This window comes from Podarcis erhardii, assembly GCF_964252035.2.
Source record: "Podarcis erhardii genome assembly, chromosome: 13".
Classification (NCBI taxonomy): Eukaryota; Metazoa; Chordata; class Lepidosauria; order Squamata; family Lacertidae; genus Podarcis; species Podarcis erhardii.
The window spans coordinates 27,336,778-27,356,693 of NC_138502.1; the positions used below are offsets into that span (position 1 = coordinate 27,336,778).

General features: G+C 48.3%; 1 protein-coding gene across 1 annotated transcript; it reads right to left on the minus strand.

The window, feature by feature from the left end:
• Window positions 1-2,120: 2,120 nt before the first annotated feature.
• LRRC3C (leucine rich repeat containing 3C) lies at window positions 2,121-17,359 on the minus strand. Its single transcript, XM_081837063.1, has 2 exons — window positions 15,544-17,359; window positions 2,121-4,080 (listed from the first exon to the last, which is right to left on the minus strand). The coding sequence occupies exon 2, from the start codon at window positions 3,971-3,973 to the stop codon at window positions 3,191-3,193; it is 783 nt and encodes a 260-aa protein (XP_081693189.1). The 5' UTR covers window positions 3,974-4,080; window positions 15,544-17,359; the 3' UTR covers window positions 2,121-3,190.
• Between the last annotated feature and the right edge of the window lie 2,557 nt (window positions 17,360-19,916).

Below are 19,916 nucleotides of genomic sequence, written 5' to 3' on the forward strand. Positions count from 1 at the left end.
CTGATCAACAGAGAAAGAGAGAGCGTGCGCATTAGAGTCTTCCTCCTCACCTCTTGGGCTCCCTCAATGCACGGTCACAGTGGAAGGTCAGTTGACTTCTGGGTCCTCCGCCGAGAAACATTCGGTGACCAGCTGCCCCTTTAAAGTCTGATGGTAGGCTATTGCAGTGCGTTCTCTCTCTTGATAAAAGAAGGCGTTTCGGCTTTTATTGGTAAAGGAAACGGAAGGAGGGACCTCTTGAAGAACAAGGGGAGTATTTTGCTACAAAGTAGGTGGGACTTGCAAAAAAATAATAATAAATGTCCCCCCACACACACACACAGAAAGGCCTGCCCTGGAACACCAGGCTGAAAAGCTCTGGAGGAGGATGTCTCTCAGTAAAGGGCACTTGAGAGAATGGCAGGTGGATGTGATCTCTATGTCTTGCCCGCACTTGGGCCAGAACAGAGTTATCGTATGGTCTAGAAACCTGGCAGGGCGTCATTCCCCCCCAAGCAGGAACCAGGTAGGCACATGAGGAATACAGGTGGATATCCAGGTCACATCTGCAGTCTGGAGTGGTGTGCCGCAGATGTGCCCCCTTGCCCACAGCTCTTTCAACACCCTCGAGGTTTGGAGCGAGTAGAAGTAACTCTCCCAAGCCCAGCATACCTCCCTAAGGTCCTCCTTAATTTACTTCTTCCAGCGTTTGGAATAGTCCAGACAAAACAACCCTTTGATGTGGCACATTGGTGTTGTATAAAAGGTGATGCAGTATTGGCTAGCAGGAGACATCAGATCGGATGATGCTTTCCACTGGCCCTGCGCGATCGACCGGGGCCAGTGCAGGCAATCCCCTTTTGATGCTCTCTTCACTCACAGGAGCGGTCCTCCCCATATGGGAACTGGCGGATCTCCGCTCCGAAATAAAGGTATTATTTCAGACCTCCACAGACCATGGAGGATGACGCAGCTGAGATCTGAGGTCTTGATGAAAACAAGGAGTTAAGGAGCTGGCAGATTTAGCGTACCAGCAAAACGATGAACAAAGCCACATTTTAATGACACTCGCTATAGAATCCCGGGCGTAATTTCGTATGATGGTTTAATTCATTGGCTGTTAGTTGCCCTGAGTTTCCAGACTGGAGGAAGGGCAGGTTATAAGGATCTTGGACAAAATAAATAAACTATTGAGTTCCACAAGTGGAGCTGAAAAAAAAGCATGTGCTCCATTTTTATCACTGTTGTTCACAACAAGCAGGCAACTTCTGTGAGTGAAGAAATAACAAAAGGGTGACATGTGAACTGTTCCCCGCCCCCGCCCCCGCCCCCTTTTGTTTTCCCGGGTTCATAGTTCTGGTTCTGAGAAATGGAAAGGTAACAGTACAATAAACCTTTGGAGCCCAGGTCAATTCTTGTCAAATTTGAGCCTAAAACTATTTTCGTTTTTTGAAAGGAAGAAAAAAAGTCTCAAAGAACATGACCCCGTGATTCTAGTCTATAGATGTGTCTTCTATTATCTCGTGCCTTACTACTGATCCAAGTATTTATGCTATTGATCCATAAGTCCATATGCATTTTCATTCTGATAACTGCCATGGCTCAACGTGAAGCATTCCAGCAAAATGGATATCCAGCTATTGCTACAGCACATATAAAAAAGTTGATCCGTTTGGAAAACCAGCGACGATATGCGTTCGGGTTTTTAAGATTATTATTCTTAAGTACATAAAACTTAGCAAAACGAAAATTGCAATGTTCCCTGTTTTTTTTGGGGGGGTGCTGATAAGATAGTATACATTTCTTGGTAATGTGGCATTTTGCCTATAGGTGCCAAAATAAATATTCTCAGCTACTTGTTGATGGTTCCCAGTTAGGAATTATTCTGTTTGGTGTCTGTTTTTTTAAATTATTTTATCAAAATGGCAAAACCTCTTGTGAATCATGGGAATTTTTTGGAGTCCTAGAATACTATAGTGATGATGCAGCCACTAGTTATAAGAGAAAACGGGTAAACACAACTACCCCTCAATCCAGTGGATGCAATCCACAGTAGAAATAGGTTTCCCTGGATGTGAATCTATCACATGGCAGGTGTGGAAAAGGCTGCTACAGAGTTGACAGGAGGGGGGAGGACAGCCTTCTGCTGGTCTGCCATCTCCTGGATTGAGGGCGTTCATTGTGCATGTTTTCTTTGTGTTCCTTGAGAGTTGGTGTGGGTACGATTCCTGCCCCCACCGCCACCCCCGAATTGCATGACTTGAGCTAGTTAAGATTTTTCCATCTCCCGGCAGGCCAGAGAAATAATCTTAACAGCAGCAAGAACTGTGAGAGAATGGCTTAAAAGTTCAAAACATTGATTCTCTCCCCCCCCCACTCCATGCTGAATGTTTTAATGGATTCCTGCAAAGAAGAAAATGATTAAAAGGGGTGGGGGGAAATCCCAATAAGAAGCATCTGACAGGGGAACTGGTGGTGCTATTAATGTGCGTTCAAAGAGAACATTCAGCACTAAGGGGACGCTGCAATTTGTTTCATCCTCTCTAATCTTGCACATTAATAACAGGCTCAAAACGCCTCCCAGCACTTGGTAATTACTGTATATTGTTCAGAGCTTTGGGGGCTTTCGTACTTCAGGCCTTGAAATACCCTCTAAAGTCCGGCGCACACTTACTGAGGAGTAAACAGCACTGAACCCAGTGGCACTTACTTCTGGGCAAATGTGCGCAGGATCTTAACAGCACACCTACAGCACTGAGCTTCGCCTGAGTCTCACTCCCAATCCTTCTGGAGCAGTGCATGATGGGAATATATCCCAGGATGCAGTTCTCCAGGTTTTTGGTACTCAATATCATGAGAGAAAGAGGTGGGTGGTTTTTTTGCAAAGTGTGTGTATGATGGAGTTTCTACGGCAGGGCTGAGAAGTAGCTGATTCAACCTGGCACTAACCCCTGCCTTGAAGTGTGCCGAGTAATTCAACCTTGACATGATTTTTGTTGCTCATTGCTCGAAAAGAAACTCTAAGGGAGGCCTTCTGTATAAGCAAGGCCCTGCCTCCCCAAGTCTTTTTGTTTGCTTAGTAACAGTCTCTTCAGCCATTGTGCATTCCAGCATCTAGTGGACACGATCCACATGAAGGAGATGTAGAATCTCTTTTATCTGCTTACGATTTTCTTGAGGATGCGGGGCAGAGGGAGGGTTTCGTTTTTGGTCACACCACAGTGCTAATCGTAGACGACTCTTCCGACTTCTTCTGCTTGCTGGGCAAGGACTTGAGATATTCTAGGTGCCGGCGGGCGTCTTCTTGGTTCTGCCGGACGTAGTAGATCAAGTACGAGATCACCATGGCGAACCAGCCGAACATGGTGACCAGCATGGCGATGTCTGTGGTCTTCTTGTAGATGTTGCAAAAGTCTATGTCCCCCACCAGTTGCAGAAAGGGCTTGCCGATGTGCTCCTTCCGGGCTGAGGCGTCGCAGATGATCCCGTCGGAGGTGCCGGCCACCAGCTCCACCCTCTCGACGAGCTGCTGGAGGGTGCAGTCGCAAAGCCAAGGGTTGCTGGAGAGGTTGGCTTTGGCTTTCAGCGCACTGAAGACATCCTTGTTGACAGACACCAACTTGTTTGAGGACAGGTCCAGAGCATGCAGGCTTTCTGACAATCCCCGGAAGGCCCCGACCTCCACGCGGCTGATGGCGTTGTGCGACAAGTCGAGTTCCACCAGAAGGGGCAGGTTCTGAAAGGCGTCGTTAGGCAGGAAAGAAATGTGGTTGTAATCCAGGTACAATTTGTTGGTGTCGTTGGGGATATCCCTCGGGATAACGGTGAGCTGGGCCTTGCTGCAGCGGAAGGTTTTGAAGCCGTCCTCGGTAGAAGGGTAGCAGCCCTTGGGGAAGGTGGTGGCGGAGTGGAAGCAAAAGGCTATCAGGACAAAACTCTGGAGGAGCAGCCACATGGCAACCGAGTGGTAGAGGAGCCAGTCCAAAAGAGGCATGGCGGGGCATCTGGGGAGCCACGGTGAAGCCGCTCGGTCATCAGTCGCTTGGTGGGCGTCCTTTGCCTCTGGGGGAGCCTCCGAGGCTGCGGCTCGGGGATCACTAACTGAAAAGACAGAGCAAGGGCAACACTGGAGCTGAGGCAACGTTTCGTCATCACAATGAAACACCACCACCACCAAAACAAAGTACAGTCGTACCTTGGAAGTCGAACGGAATCCGTTCTGGAAGTCCGTTCGACTTCCAAAACATTTGGAAACCCAAACACAGCTTCTGATTGGCTGCAGGAAGATCCTGCAGCCAATCAGAAGCCACGGAAGACTTGTTGGACGTTAGGGTTCCAAAGAACGTTCGCAAACCGGAACACTCCTGGGTTTGCGGCATTTGGGAGCCAAAACGTCCGAGTACCAAGGCGTTTGGGATCCAAGGTACAACTACATGTAGTCCTGGGGTTTTTGACATGGGTGCCCACCAGCGTTACAGTATATGAAAACGGCAGAGTTTGCCCCAAATGAGCAAGCTGTGGCCCTCCAGATATTCACAGAATTGTAGAGTTGGAAGGGACCCCAGGGGTCATCTAGTCCAAGCCCCTGCTGGACCCCAACTCCCATCAGCCCCAGCCAGCACGGCCCAAGGTCAGGGATGATGGGAGCTTTAGTCTAACGGCATTTAGAATTTGTTTTTATCAACACTGCAAAAAGGTTAAGATTAGGTGAACTGCAATAATAATCATGCGATGTTTATAAGGTTTTTTGTTTTGGTTTTTTACATGGGTGTTATTTTATTTTTCTTCTTCTCAAGTCTTATTTTACCCAGTGCTCTTATAAGGTAATTATATACCGTGTTTTTCCGTGTATAAGACGCCCCCATATATAAGTCCTCTTTTGGGGGACTCCAAATTAAGAAAACACCCCTCAGCACTACCCGTCTATAAGACGAGCCCCAATTTTAAACCTTATTTTTTGGTTTTAAAAAAACCTAGTCTTATACGCAGAAAAATACAGCACTTCTTATTTTTCAATAAAGTGTTTACACACACATACAGGGGTGTATCTCCACTGCAGACAAGATATCATAGTCATTACCAGTCCTGAAGGAAACCTGAGAGCTACAATTCTGGAAGCAAGGCTAAAGATCTGAAGTTACCAGAGCACCTTCACTGCAGTTCTCATAGGACATGGCATGAGACTGCTGGGCCAGAACAATGATCCACCTAGTTCCGCATCTTGTTCTCTCAGTGACCAACCAAATGCCTGTGAGAAGCCCACAAACAGGAACCTGAGTGCAAGAACACTCTCCTGTCCTGTGGTTTCCAGCAATCGGTATTCAGAAACACACTGCCTCCAACCAAGGAAGAAGAGCGTAGCTATCGTGTCTAGCAGCCGCTGGAGAGCCTTGTCCGCCATCACACTTGGTGACCACCACTACCTTCGGTGGGAGCAAATTCCATGGCTTAACTATGCATAGTGTGAAGTACTTTATCGCCCCCAACGTGCATCATTTTACCTCAGAAGGGTAAACAGAGGACTCTCCTCTGACCATCCCTTCAAACAGAGTATTGTCTTCTGAGAGGTAGGACACATGGCCACCTTCAAAGGTGAAATTAGAGGACAGCTTCTGCTGAAGACACCAAGGCACGGGCAGGCTGGGAGGGGAGGAGGTCTTCCCGCAAGGTCCCACACCATTTAGGGCTTTAAAGGACAGCACTTTAAACTGGGCTCAGAACTGAATAGGAAGTCCGCCATATTGAGGCCAGAGATCTTTGGAGCACTCCCTGCTCCGGCGCATCAATTGCCGGCTTGTGTCACTTTCTCATTTCCTCACCTAGTCATCTGAGCCACTGTTTCTGGATCATCAACAGCCGAGGGCACTGCTTGTCATCTGCTAAGTGGTGGAATCTGACACTCTGGTGTGGAATTTAGCCTCCCTGATCTTGCAAGAGACTTGCATTCAAATACACTTGTGTTCAATAAAGATCTTTTCCTTTTTTTAAAAAAAAAAAAAGCACACACAAAAAAAGGCACAATTCATTGCTGCTTGAACTTCCTTTTGTGATTAAGATCCTTGCATTTCTTTAAAAAAATGTTGGGGGTGTGCCAAGTTCTCAGGTCCAATTTCAATGTGGCACTGTTCATGCTGGGGTTTTAAAAAAACAAAACTTGTCTGAAGTCTCATGTGTCTAGGTGTTACATTTAAACTGGGTCACACCTGCACTTATAAGGAGCATAAGCACAACAGTGGCGTGGACCATGGAGTTGTGTTATAAACAATGAGCTTATAGGGTGATACTTTATACAATGTGCCCTATGAGCAGCAATTGTGTTATAAAAAAAAAAAAAATCCAGCACAGAGCTGCCCACAATAACTAGAAAATGGCCAGAAACAGTCCTGGAAGGAGAAAGCTGTTTTGGAATTTCCCACTCCCTCGCCTGGGCATGAGATCATCAACGTGTCTGTGTCAGAAATAAATAATAATAATAATAATAATAATAATAATAATAATAATAAATAATTTATTTATACCCCGACCCTGGGCAGCTCCCAACAGAATATTAAAAGCACAATAAAACATCAAACATTCAAAACTTCCCTAAACTGGCCTGACTTCAGATGTCTTCTAAAAGTCCGATAGTTGTTTATTTCCTTGATGTCTGATGGGAGGGCGTTCCACAGGGCGGGCATCACTACCAAGAAGGCCCTCTGCATGGTTCTCTGTAGCCTCACTTCTTGCAGTGAGGGAATTGCCAGAAGGCCCTCGGAGTTGGACCTCAGTGTCCAGGTTGAACAATGGGGGTGGAGACACTCCTTCAGGTATACAGGACCGAGGCAGTTTAGGGCTATAAAGGTCAACACCAACACTTTGAACTGTGCTCGGAAATGTACAGGAAGCCAATGCAGATCTTTCAGGACTGGTGTTGTGATCTTGGCACCCACTCCCAGTCACCAGTCTAGCTGCTGCATTCTGTTTTTCAGCGAATGGTAGACAGACAGGGGCTACGTACACACAACGTACATTGAAAGTTGAGTTGCCTCAGAAAGCATGTTGGGTTACAGGCTGTTCCCTTGGTGGTCCTGAGGTGAGCACAGTGGACTTTGGAGAATTAAAGCTATACCTCTACCTGTGTCTGACCTGTCTATTTGTAAGGAAATGCAAATACTACAAATACCATAAACTCCCTGTAACCTTTTGCTGGAGGTAAATGGTGAACCCAGGTGATTGCTACGTCCCCAGAACTTCTCACCAGCCAGGTGAGGCGAGCATGACAACATTGCTGTGAGATTGGGGGTCTGGGCAGGGCCAGAAGGACTACCTAAAGCTGGTCAGATCTGCTGGCCAGGCTCCAGACAGACAGACGTCTCCTTCTATTAAGGGAAGCTGCATTTTAAGGCGTCTGCATAAGAACTAACAGTCAGACAACTGCTTCCTGATATAGTGCCACTCTGGATGGTTCTGTATATGAAAAACCAATTAGAGAACGGGTCAGACTTCCCATTCCCAAATAGGATTAAAATGTAATCCAGGAGTGTGAAGAAAGACCGCCGTTTGAGTGAGACTAAAGAGGGAAAAGAAATAGAGAGCTGAGTTTGGGCTCTGTGAGCAGAGGCAGATTTGGGGCACTGCAACCAGTCCCCCCCTCCCCACACACACACAGGGTGCCAAGAGGATGCCTTCCTGCCTCCTTCCCAAAGCCTTGTTAGCGATTGCTCGGCTTTGGGAAGAAGACAGGGGGGCTCTAAGATGCGGCCAGAGCCTGGTGCCTCCTTCCCAAAGCCTGGCAAGGGCTGGGGCGTATCAAATTTTGACCTTGCACAAGGCCATACCAAGATCTTCCCTTGCTGTTAAAAGGTAAAGGTACCCCTGACCATTAGGTCCAGTTGTGGATGACTCGGGGGTTGCAGCGCTCATCTCACTCTATAGGCCAAGGGAGCCGACGTTTGTCCGCAGACAGCTTCCAGGTCATGTGGCCAGCATGACTAAGCCGCTTCTGGTGAACCAGAGCAGCACATGGAAACTCTGTTTTACCTTCCCGCCAGAGTGGTACTTATATATCTACTTGCACTTGATGTGCTTTCAAACTGCTAGGTTGGCAGGAGCTGGGACCGAGCAACGGGAGCTCACCCGATCGCCGGGATTTGAACTGCCGACCTTCAGATCGGCAAGCCCTAGGCTTTGTGGTTTAGACCACAGCGCCACCCACGTCCCTTTCCCCCCTGCTGGTACCTAACAGCATTTAGGGATAGTGGCTACATCTCTCTGGAAACCTGCTGTGGGATGCGAACTACAGACTTTGACCGTGTTTGTCATGGCCTCCACCTACATCTGCAGGCATGAATATAAAATGAAATACAGTAGTACCTTGGATCCCGAATGCCTTGCGAGTCGAACGTTTTGGCTCCCAAACGCTGTAAACCCAGAAGTGAGTGTTCCGGTTTGTGGACGTTCTTTGGAAACTGAACGTCCAGCGCGGGTTCCAATTGGCTGCAGAAACTTCCTGCAGCCAATCGGAAGCCGCGCCTTGGTTTCTGAACATTTTGGAAGTCAAATGGACTTCTGGAATGGATTCCATTCAACTTCCAAGGTACGACTGCATTACAAAGCCCCAATAAGCCTACAGTGACTGCCTCCTAAAGGGAACCAAACCTGGTCAGCACTGCTGGACATTCCCACTGCTAGGAGAAATGGGAATGTCCACAATAATATCTACAAAGAACCCCTTCCAATCCCAACAGATGACCTGAGATTGCTCGCTCAATGGAAGAGCTGCCTGCTCCTTTCGGCTATGAGAAATTGGGGGCAAATCATTTCTAGCCACCTCTCAGATAGAAGGCCATAGGCAGGACTGGCACTGAGGCAGACTATATTGGGAACAAGGGTGGGAGGAGACCAGGAGACCTCTTTTTGTCAAGAGGCTGCCATAGAGGCAGCATCGGAAGAGCTACTGAGGAGGTGCATACCCTTCAACATTTATCCGATGCAAATAGGGACATCCTATTCCATACCCTCCAACATTTCTCCAGTTAAAATATGGGCATCCAGGTGGCAGGTCTGGCTTCCAAGGAGCTATTGCTGTTACTGTGGCGGTGGCGGCAGCAGCAGGCAATGTGTTCCTCAGAGGCCAGATCTGCTGCCCCTGTGGATCCTCCTGCCTGAGGCAGCTGCCTCACCTTGCCTCATGTGTGGGCTGGCGCTGACCCCGTAGGTCACAGGCAAACAGCACCCTGAACTCAATGTCCTTTGGTGCCAGCCAAGTCACTACAAAAGCGTGCCAGTGTCAGCCGCCAGCAGTGTGCCCACGTGGTGTCAGCAAGCTGAGGTCACCCACGCGAAGTTCTGCAATAATGTTCTCCACCCAGTGTTGTCATTTAAAAATAGACTGCAACTGAGAAGGGAAAGACGTCGGGGAGGAGGGGACTAGCCGAGAAAGGAAACCTACTAGGAGAAGGCTTCAGACATGCTGGCATCAGATAAGCCCTTTTGTGCCCACATGTCAACATCAGCTTTCGCCCTGCAATGATTATGCAATGGCTTGGCACCATGCTCAGGGTGGAAACACCGCAAGGCATATCTGATGTGGAGCTGCCTCCTAATGCAGAACTTCTTCCATACTCGTCTCACATAACTACCGGGACCCAAATGGAAATGCTTCAGAATGGGTACAGCAGGCAAGTTGCGGCTGGAGAGCAAGCTTGCACCCACCCAAGCCATTGCTCTTAATGTATACAATACTCCGCATCAAGGGAGTTGTTCCTGTCTGCCTCAAGGGGGCAGTAGTGAACCAAGTCATAGAGAAGTCAAATTTCACCAAGAAGCCATTGGACCATGGACAACTATGGTCCAGTCTCTAAGCAGCCTCTCAACTTTCAAGGAGTTTGGGATGATACTGATGGTTTGGGTCCTTTCTAGTCTGGGTTCTGTCCCTTGGCTACCCTGGTGGATGGCATATGCCAGAGAATGTATCAGGGCAGTTAGACCTCTCAGATTTCTCTGTAGCTCTCAGTACCCTTGACCATGGTATCTTTCTAGGTTAAGGTTACCAGATGTCCCCGTTTCCCGGGGACAGTCTCCGGATTTACAAATCAGTCCCCATATAAAATCCATTGAAGTTGAAAAGTGTCCCCGGATGCATTGAAAAAAATCTGGTAACCTTATTCTAGGTCAGGATTAAGTTTAAAAGGTACAGTGGTACCTTGGGTTAAGTACTTAATTCGTACCAGAGGTCCGTTCTTAACCTGAAACTGTTCTTAACCTGAAGCACCACTTTAACTAATGGGGCCTCCTGCTGCCGCCACACCGCCGGAGCACAATTTCTGTTCTCACCCTGAAGCGAAGTTCTTAACCCGAGGTACTATTTCTGGGTTAGCGGAGTCTGTAACCTGAAGCGTATGTAACCTGAAGCATATGTAACCCGAGGTACCACTGTACTTTATTATAGCAATTCAGGTTCTTCATGGGCGGCCACTCCCAGAAGATGGTGTTGGGGAATGTTTGTTCCATGCTATGGCCATTGGCCTGTGGGCTTCCAGAGTGGCTTGATGTTCTACAGCTACATGACACGGCCAGGAGAAGTCACCTGCAGGTTTGGACTGCAGTGTCAACAGCATGGCTAAGGTGGCCTCAAAGTGGAATGGGATCGCACTGCAAAGCTGCCTAGCGCCTCCTGCACTCCACTTTAAGATTGTTATAAGCTACATATTTTGGGCTTCCAACACCATGCCTACATTTCAATTTCTCTCCATGTATCCCCACCCCACCCCATGCACTGTTTTTGCTTAATAAGCAACCTGAAGGAAAGTTCTGGAGAACTTGCTCTGTGATGCCTAGTAGCCATCGGCAGCCGTCTCCTCCATGAATTTGTCTGATCTTTTAAAGCCATCTAAACTGGTGGCCGTCACTACCTCTTGTGGGAGGGAATGCCACAGTTTAACTCTGCACTGTGTGAAAAAGAAGTATTTTCTTTCGTCTTCCAGCGTTCAGCTTCATTGGGTGGCCCCAAGTTCTAGCATTATGAGGGAGAAAAACTTGTCTCTGTCCATTTTCTCCACATAATTTTACTCTTATCATATCACCTCTTGTCTCCCTTTTCTCTAAAACTATTGTTTCCCAAACTTGGGTCTCCAGCTGGTTTTCGGACTACAGTTCCCATCACCCATGACCACTGGTCTTGCTAGCTAGGGATGATGGGAGTTGTAGTCCAAAAACAAGCTGGAGACCCAAGTTTGGGAAACACTGCTCTAAATTAAAGAACCCCTAGATGTTGTAACCTTTCCAAGGCTTTGACAGGCATTGTCTCGGATATTTCTGTGCTGTACTTTGCATTCATGAAAGTTAAAAGTACGTGGGGTTCCTCTTTTTCTAAAAAAAAGAGGGAAAGGAAGAAAATTATTATACTTAGGAAACAATGCCGTTCTTGCTGTGATCAAAACTCTGCTATCAGTGGAAGGATAGTCTTTCCAAATCTAGGATCAATAGGGCTTCTGCCTATTTCAAAAAGCCAATTATGCCTGGTGGGTTTTCTGAAAACGGTCCTCCAGCTCTGAGGAGCTATAAAAGGTCTTGAGCCTGTGTGTTTTATGAAGGTAATTTGGTCCGGATTTCCATGAAACGAGCCAAGCAAAGATGTTTGGGTCTTTCCCTCCCTTTCAAGCAAATGGGTCTTTTGCCAGGAAGGCAATCCCATTAAATGGTGAAAGGGATTCACTGAGTGTTTCCAGGCTCTGCAAATGACGAGTTGCTTTCCCTAAGAGAGCGAAGAGGGTTGGGAAAGCCCTGCTGGCAACAGATCGGCCAATTAAAGATTCAAAAGTACCGAGTTGCACTGCTTTGGAACAGAACGAGGAATGAAGTCACAAGGATGCAGCTTCAGCCGTTAAGGTGGGTTTCTGTCTAGGAAATGCTACCAGTCTCCTGATATACAGCCTTGCCTATACCTGTGGGCAAGACTTGTAGGCAAGGTTTCAGATCAACATCCCACAGACCAAAATCAGGATGCTCCTCCCCCCCCCCCCATCCTGAGCTCTCTTGAGCAATTGTTTGTTTGTTTGTTTCGTTACAGTGCTTTGGTGTGAGCCAGCTGACTTGCACCAGAGAGCCAAACCGGAAAAAAACCCTGGACATTTTGGGATCCAGTACAGAAGCCAAGATGGTCTTCTGTAATTCCGGGGTGTCTTGCTTAAATCGGGACTGTAGAGTGGCATGGGATCAGCCCACCCTCACAATAGCAAGGGCAGGCTTGGAAGGAACCTCCTCATCTGATGGACTGTGATGAGTCAGAGGTCACATTGTACTTCAATGCTAGCAGAACAGTGTCTTCAATTGCCCCTGAGGGCAGTAGGCTAGCTAATGGCACTGGGATAAGGCCATGTGGCACACATAGGTCTGAGCCTACAAAGCCTTGCTACTGTTCCCTGCCCCCCAGGTTCTGCTGCCTTCCTCTGCCTAGCGATAGGGCCGGCCCTGAACTAGAAGGCCTTCTCCACTGGGGCAACTGCACACATGGAATCTCCCTGCCAGGCAGGCTTACCTGGTGCCAAATTTGATATCCTTTTGACAACAGGTAAATAACTGTGCATTCAGCCAGACTTCCTAGCACAACTCCCAAGATTATTTCAATCTTGATGGTTTCTAGCAGTGCATCTGTTGTTCTAAAAAAATCACTTTACTCAGGTTTTACTATTCTGCATGATCTCAGTCTTTGCTCCAGACTGTTGCGAGTCACTCTTGAGAGTTGTCGCCTTAAATTAATGGACAAAAATATGTTTAGAATGAACAAACAAATAATTAACTGTACAGAAAAGTTCAGAACTTCCATCTTGGAAGTTAATTACAGCACGACCTTATGTATGTGTACTTAGGAGTTAAGTCCCATTGAATTAAATGGGGCTTACTCCCGGGTAAAGCTGGTGTAGGATGGCAGCTTTGACTACCGAATGAGCATTGGGTAACTTAGGTTTAAAGCACACGGCTGCCTCACACGTAATCCTGGGAACTGTAGCCTTTCAAGGGTGTTGGGAATCGTAGCTCTGTGAGGGGTCAACTACAGTTCCCGGGATTCTTTGCGGAACACCCTCTGCTGTACGGTGTAGATGTGGCCTTAAATAATAGGATGCCTAAGGTCACCGTGGAGTGTCCCTTGTTTAAGGTGCAAACACACACAAAAACACACACATTGTACCTGCAGGGTTGGCCCTGCCATTAGGCAGTGAGGTAACTGCCTCAGGCAGCAGCTGCTGGTGGGCAGCAGTATCAGGCTCCACCCCTCCCCACTGTTCCTCCTCTGCACGCTGGAGCCCTCCTCTTCTTGGAGCCCTGCTGGATCAGACCAAAGGCCCATCTAGTTCGGCACTCTCGGCACTTTCTTCTCACAGTGCCCAACCAGATGTCTATGGAAAGCTCACAAGACTTGAACGCAACAGAGCTCTCCCGTGCTGTGGGAAGAAGCACTTTAATTTTGCCTGCCCTGAATCTTCAGCTTCATTTGGGTTGTGTGTGTGCTGCCAACCAGGTCAGTCATGCACCCCAGACTACCCCATGGCCAGTAGCAAGATTCAACAACCAGCCGAATCATTTTCTGAACTTGGAATGGGAGGAAGCCATCTTGTCCTTTGCCTCAGGCAGCAAAATAACTTGAGCCACCTCTACAAGCATCATGCAGGAATTGTGACGTGCATGTTATTTTCCCAGCGAAGGTATGCAGTCCCAAAAGCCCGTCTAAGGAATGCCTTTATTCCCCCAGGGCACACCAGTATTTACAGGCAGATTGCACACCTCTGCCATTTTTTAAAATTAAAGGAAAACCCTAACTTCAGACAACACCTTAACTGCACATTTTGGTTCTCTAGAACGGAACAGTCTTGCGCACACCCCTTTTTTCTGTTTGCTGCTGTGGCTGCTGCCACCACACACACTCTTAAAGACAGGCATAATCAGCAGCCGTAAATTCCTATTCATTTTCCAGAAAAGGGAGAAAGAGGTCTGTCTGCATGTGTGCTTTCAAAGCAAACCTAGAATAATACTATCTTATATGACTATATGCAACCTGTGAAGGCCCATCCTTGCAAAGCAGCACATTAACAGTGAAGAGGGGATTTTTATTTATTTATTTTTTTGGCAGATGAGCGTGGCCAAAATCTGAATCAGAGTTGCACCATGTGATTGTACAAAATCTATCATACTAAGCTGCAATCAAGCTCTGGAGGCAGATAAAAACTACATTTTTTTCCAGGGGGAATTTAGCAATAATTTCGGGGTTGTTCATTTCCTGCAGTTTCCTTGATTTTTAAAGAAAGTGTGTGTGTGAGAGAGAGGGGGGGGGGAATCTTGATGCAGAGCCAGAGGAAATATCTACTACTATAAGATCTGAAGTAAGATATATGTACTAAGAAACGAGCTAGGGAACTAATTCGTTCTTCGTTTGTTAAGTGGAACTGAAACTTACAGAAGCATGAAAAATGCCAATTCCAAAATTCCTCATGAAAAGGATGCAGAGAGGCTTCAAGTACTAAAATCCACCATGAAAAATGGCATTGTCTAGATCCAGTTGCTGCATAGATTTACATTCAAGATGATCCCAGTGGTTTTTACACGCAGGCTAAGTTTCTCCCCCAAGACCAACGTCCTTATTTCCTCACCTTTTAAAACTTGTGCTTAAGGAATTGCAACCTCTTGCTTTTTTAATATATATTTTCCATGGTTTTATATACAGATATACACGATATAATGGTATGAAACGGAGAGCCACGAGAGGGCACCAAATCAGCGGCTTCATACCTAAAGCAAAGGGTCTTTCATTTCTCCCTCTCTCTCTTACACACTCACGCGCATATACACGTACACACACATGCACAACCCACCCAGGCAGAATGGGAGAACCAAGCTTCAGCTGAGTACAGAACAGGATTCTGCGTCGTGCCTGGGAGCCAAAATAAAGTGAGCTGTCGGATGCATGTCTAACCATGTACCTTGGGCAATGCAGCCGACCGCCTTACCTGGGGGAGCCGGGGGGTGGCGGGGCCACCACACACACCCCTTCCCCGCCCCTTCTGAAAACCCAGCTATTATTTTTATTATCACCCCCAGGCTTTCGGTTTGGAAAAGACCTTTGCAAACCGAATTTGCAAGCCAGTTTTAAATTTGCAATCCCCGTTCCTCTCTCCCGCACGAACGCTGAAGCGGAAGAGGTGTAACCAGGCTTCTGCAAGGCTGCAACCTTAACCGCGCACACTTTTGCCTGGGAGTAAGCCCCGCTGCACACAACGGGGCTTACTTCTGAGCAAGCATGCATATGGTGCACATTTGCCTTCTCTCTTAAAAAAATTAATATATAAAGATTTTGCATGGGAAGGGAAGGGGGGAATGAAACCAGAGACAACTTTCCGCGATGCAGGCAAAGTTGCAGCACACCATCTCTCCCTGCAACTCCGCTCCTCCTCCTCCTCCTCCGCGCGGGTCTCCGGATCTCGCTCCCGCTTCGCCCTTCTCGCCGGAGGAGCCATGGCTGAGCTCTCCCGCCCCGCTTCCCGCGCTCGCCTTCCTCCCGCTTCTAACCCGGAGGGCTGGGATCCGGCTCACCTTCCGCCGCTCGCCTCCCGCCGCTGGCCGTAGCTGCCCTCCGGAGCCCCGCAGCCCGAGGGGGGAAGCGGGAAAGGCGAGCCGCGGGGGGAGCCGACCGAATCCGCCACGATCCCCTTCCAAGCAACAGGCATTGCGGCTTTCCCCGCTCGGCTCCTCTCCCTTCTCCTCTTGCTCGCTCTCTTTTATCCCGTTAATCCGCAGCAGGCTCCGGAGCTTGCCTCTGAATCCGGAGCAGGAGACGACCCCGGCCTCTCTCTCGCGCAAGAGCTCCCATCACGCCAGGGCAGGACGCGTGAAGTTTGCCAGCTTCTTGCCGCCACGCGTGCGAGCCGGGAACGGGCGTGTGAGTGGGTTGGGTGCGCGCGCGGGCGGGCGGGCGCGGGTGCACCTTGGGCACCTAGAGCAGCCTCTGGCTAGCTGGGAAGAAATCGCAGGCAAAAATGAATTAAGGGGTGGGGGTGGGAGGGAAGTCACCGATCAGGGGCTCGATGCCCTCCCTGGTCTTTGTAATGTGCGAGTGCGTGCGCCTGCCTGCTCGTTTCCCTGCGCGCCGCTGTGCGTTTGAGCCGGCGAGGGCGAGGGTGGGTTCCCCGCTTCGTCGCTGAGAATGATAGCTCTCCTTTGGGGATTGAAAACCCCGCCTGGAAAGAGGAGTGTGCATATACACGCACAGCGCTCTGTGCAACCTGGAATGTTTGTTGTTTCAAGTTGGGAGGCAAGCAAAGACGCTCCCTGCTAGTTATTGGCTATTTCTTCCCCATCTTCCCGTTTCTACTGATATCCCAAAGTGGAGACACAAACCCTACTAAGTTAACAAGCAAAGCGGACCGCTTGGGAAACTCCGTACTGAAAAGGGACCCTGAGACAACGTGGCTTGCGTCTGATTTGCATGCAGAATTCCCCTGGTTCAATGAGCAGCATCTGCCGGTAGGGCTAGGAAAGACCCCCTTCCTGTAAAACACACACACCCGCGCGCAGAGCTGCTGCCTGCCCGTGTAGACAACACTGAGATAGATGGACCAGTGGGATAAGGCAGCACCCAATGTTCCTAAAGCATGCCTTTATTGGGATTGCCCACCATAAATGACCAAACGAGCCACAAGTCGCCCTTTAGTGATGCAAAGATGGTTTGAATGTGTGAAGAGAAAAACCAACCAAAATACTAGAAAGACAGGTGGGGAGGCTGACATTTGGACGTGGGACCTGAATAGTTGGTCTCTAGGAAGCTCCCCAACTGAGAGTGGGACTCTTGTGGACTCTGGTCAGCAGGAGATCACACCCAATTCACCCACAAACCTTCAGTTTTAGGGCCTAACTGCAGAAACTGTTAACCTCCCCCTCCCCAAATTGCCTTGAAGAGGTATGTTGGAGTGGGATCCAGCAGACAGATCCCAAACCAAAATGAGCACTCGGATCCCCGCAGCATTTAAAAATAGCCGCTTTCTGCAGCTTGCCATTTTGACAGGTCCTGGACTCCGATCGCATATCTTGTTTCCTTGAAGCTACCTTGAAACTAAGTACACCTCTGGGAACCGTTTTGGGCTGATCTTCCAGTCTAGCTGGCGGAGGAAGGGGGCCCATCTGAAGCAAGTTGTTTTGGCAGCGGCCGCAGAAACTAATAGACATCGATCATGGGAGACAAGGTTACAGGACTTGGAGCACAGGGGACGGGGAAAGTCATTTCCCAAACATTACTTTGCTGCAGCAAGTCGTCCCCGTCCCCCAGCATCTTTGCAATATTAGGAATGTGCTCAAGCTAAAAAATAAAATAATCATTTAAACTAACCCCCACTGAGAACATGGCCCAGCTTTTGATGTCTGATGCATTGTGTGTTCTTTTATATTCTGTTGGAAGCTGCCCAGAGTGGCTGGAGTACAAGCAATTAATAATTTTATTATTTTTATTATTACTATTACACCTGTCATGTTGTTGTGCTCTGGTGTCAACCAGTATTATAACAGCATTCTGGTGCCTGCACTGGTTTCCTGTTCTAGGCTCAAGCGAAACAATTGCTTTCAAGCCCATAGGGAAGGGATAACCCTCTTCTTTGTATGGCCAGTTAGGACACCGCCTTGCATCAAACTCACATATACTACCGTATTTTTTGCTCTATAAGACTCACTTTTTCCCTCCTAAAAAGTAAGGGGAAATGTGTGTGCGTCTTATGGAGTGAATGCAGGCTGCGCAGCTATCCCAGAAGCCAGAACAGCAAGAGGGATCGCTGCTTTCGCTGTGCAGTGATCCTCTTGCTGTTCTGGCTTCTGAGATTCAGAGTATTTTTTTTCTTGTTTCCCTCCTCCAAAAACTAGGTGCGTCTTGTGGTCTGGTGCGTCTTATAGAGCGAAAAATACGGTAATTTGTGTTAACAGCATGGATGCAGATTTAGAAATAATGACTGTGGTATGAACAGTGAAGGCGCTGTTCCCCAAGCCTACGTCTGCCCTCAGCCAGCCCCCACTTGCCTGCCTTCTTACTCGCATCCAGTCTAGGGGGAAGGGGTCCTTGTCTGCCAGCTTCTTCCACCTGAGTCCCAGTGTTGCCCTTGTAGAGACTCAGCAAGGAGGAGGATGGGGGACAGGGCTAGAATTAGCTCCACCTCTCATTGGCTCTGGGCTCTGGTTCCCCTGAGCATTCTGCATCCCTGCATTCTGCTCTGCCATTCTCAGTGGGCAGCGGCCACCGCAAAACGTGAATAGAAATAATAAAATCATAGAACTGTAGAGTTGGAAGGGACCCTGAGGGTCATTCTAGCCCAGGAGTCAGCAAACTTTTTCAGCAGGGGGCCAGTCCACTGCCCCTCAGACCTTGTGGGGGGCCGGACTATATGGGGGGGGGATGAATGGATTCCTATGCCCCACAAATAACCCAGAGATGCATTTTAAATAAAAGCACAGTTCTACTCATGTGAAACACCAGGCAGGCCCCACAAATAACCCAGAGGTGCATTTTAAATAAAAGGACACATTCTACTCCTGTAAAAACACACTGATTCTCGGACCATCTTCGGGCCATATTGAGAAGTCAGTTGGGCCAAATCCGGTCCCCAGGCCTTAGTTTGCCTACCCATGTTCTAGCCCAAACCCCTGCAACGCAGGAATATATGCAGTTGTTCGAACCTGCAACTTTGGCGTTATCAGCACCATGCTCTAACCAACTGAGTTGTCTGCGAAGCATCTCAACATAGCTGGAGAAGACTGTGGCCAGACTGTGACCTGCTGTGTTCCTTCTTTGGTTGTCCAGGTTGGGAGCAGTTGATGGGGACCCTCCAAGGTCCCTCCTGTCAGGGTTCTGGACTGGATAGCCTTTGAAACAGAGGATGCCTTCAAAGAGAGGACCACCCTCTAACTGCCTTTCAAATGCAGTATTGCCCTCTAAAGTAGAACATGCCACCATGCTACTGCTTCTATGTACCCGACAAATAACTTGTGGGAGCATGTGATCATTGAATTGTCGACTCGGAAGGGACCCAAGGGTCCTCTAGTCCAGCTCCCTGGAATGCAGGATCCTGCCCACAGCCATCCCTGGGTGAGCTCAAACCACCAACCTTCTGGTTAACAGCAAGACCCACTGACTCACTGTGCCACTAAAGCAATGTGGAAGCCTTTATGTTTCAAGCCCTAAAAACAGCTTGAGATTGGGCAATCTCCAGGACAGTCTCCTCTTGTATTGAACCTGTCCACACTCTGCAATCGCCAGGAAACTTTATTCCACCCAATGAGATGCAGAGGATGAGGGTTCGAGACGGAGCCTTTTATTTTATTTTTAGGAATGCCTGGTCTTTGGAACTCCCTGCCAAGGGAGCTTCAAGCAACTGAAAAATTGGTGTCTTGCACCAGACAATGTGATATAAAAGATGGAAGAGTCACCCATGCTCATTTAAAGGAGAAGAATCCAGATGCCTTGTTGTTCTTGTTGTTGTTGTTGTTGTTGTTGTTGTTGTTGTTGTTAGAGACGTAGGTGGCAGGAGAGATGCATTTCTGATATTTCTATTTCCCGCCTTGAGAATCCCAGTAGAGGGAAAGGAGAGCAAATATAGCACTCCTAGTTTGACTCCAGTGTTAGCTTTTGCTGAACAAATAGATCAGCTTCTGTGGCAACTACTTGTGAGCCACCTTTAAGATCAATTGTGCTCATGGGCATTAGCGACAGGGCCTTCTCAGTGGTGGCTCCAACCTTATGACACTGCTTTTCAAGAAAGATATGCATGGCTCCTTCATTTTCATTTTCAAGGAAGCCTTACAATACCATCAGTTTTGCTCATCTATCCAATGGGCTGGACTACAACTCCCATCATATATGGTCCCTTGGCCATGCCAGCTGTGGCTGATAGTAAATCCAGCAATAACCTGCTGGAGTTGCCATACAGTGG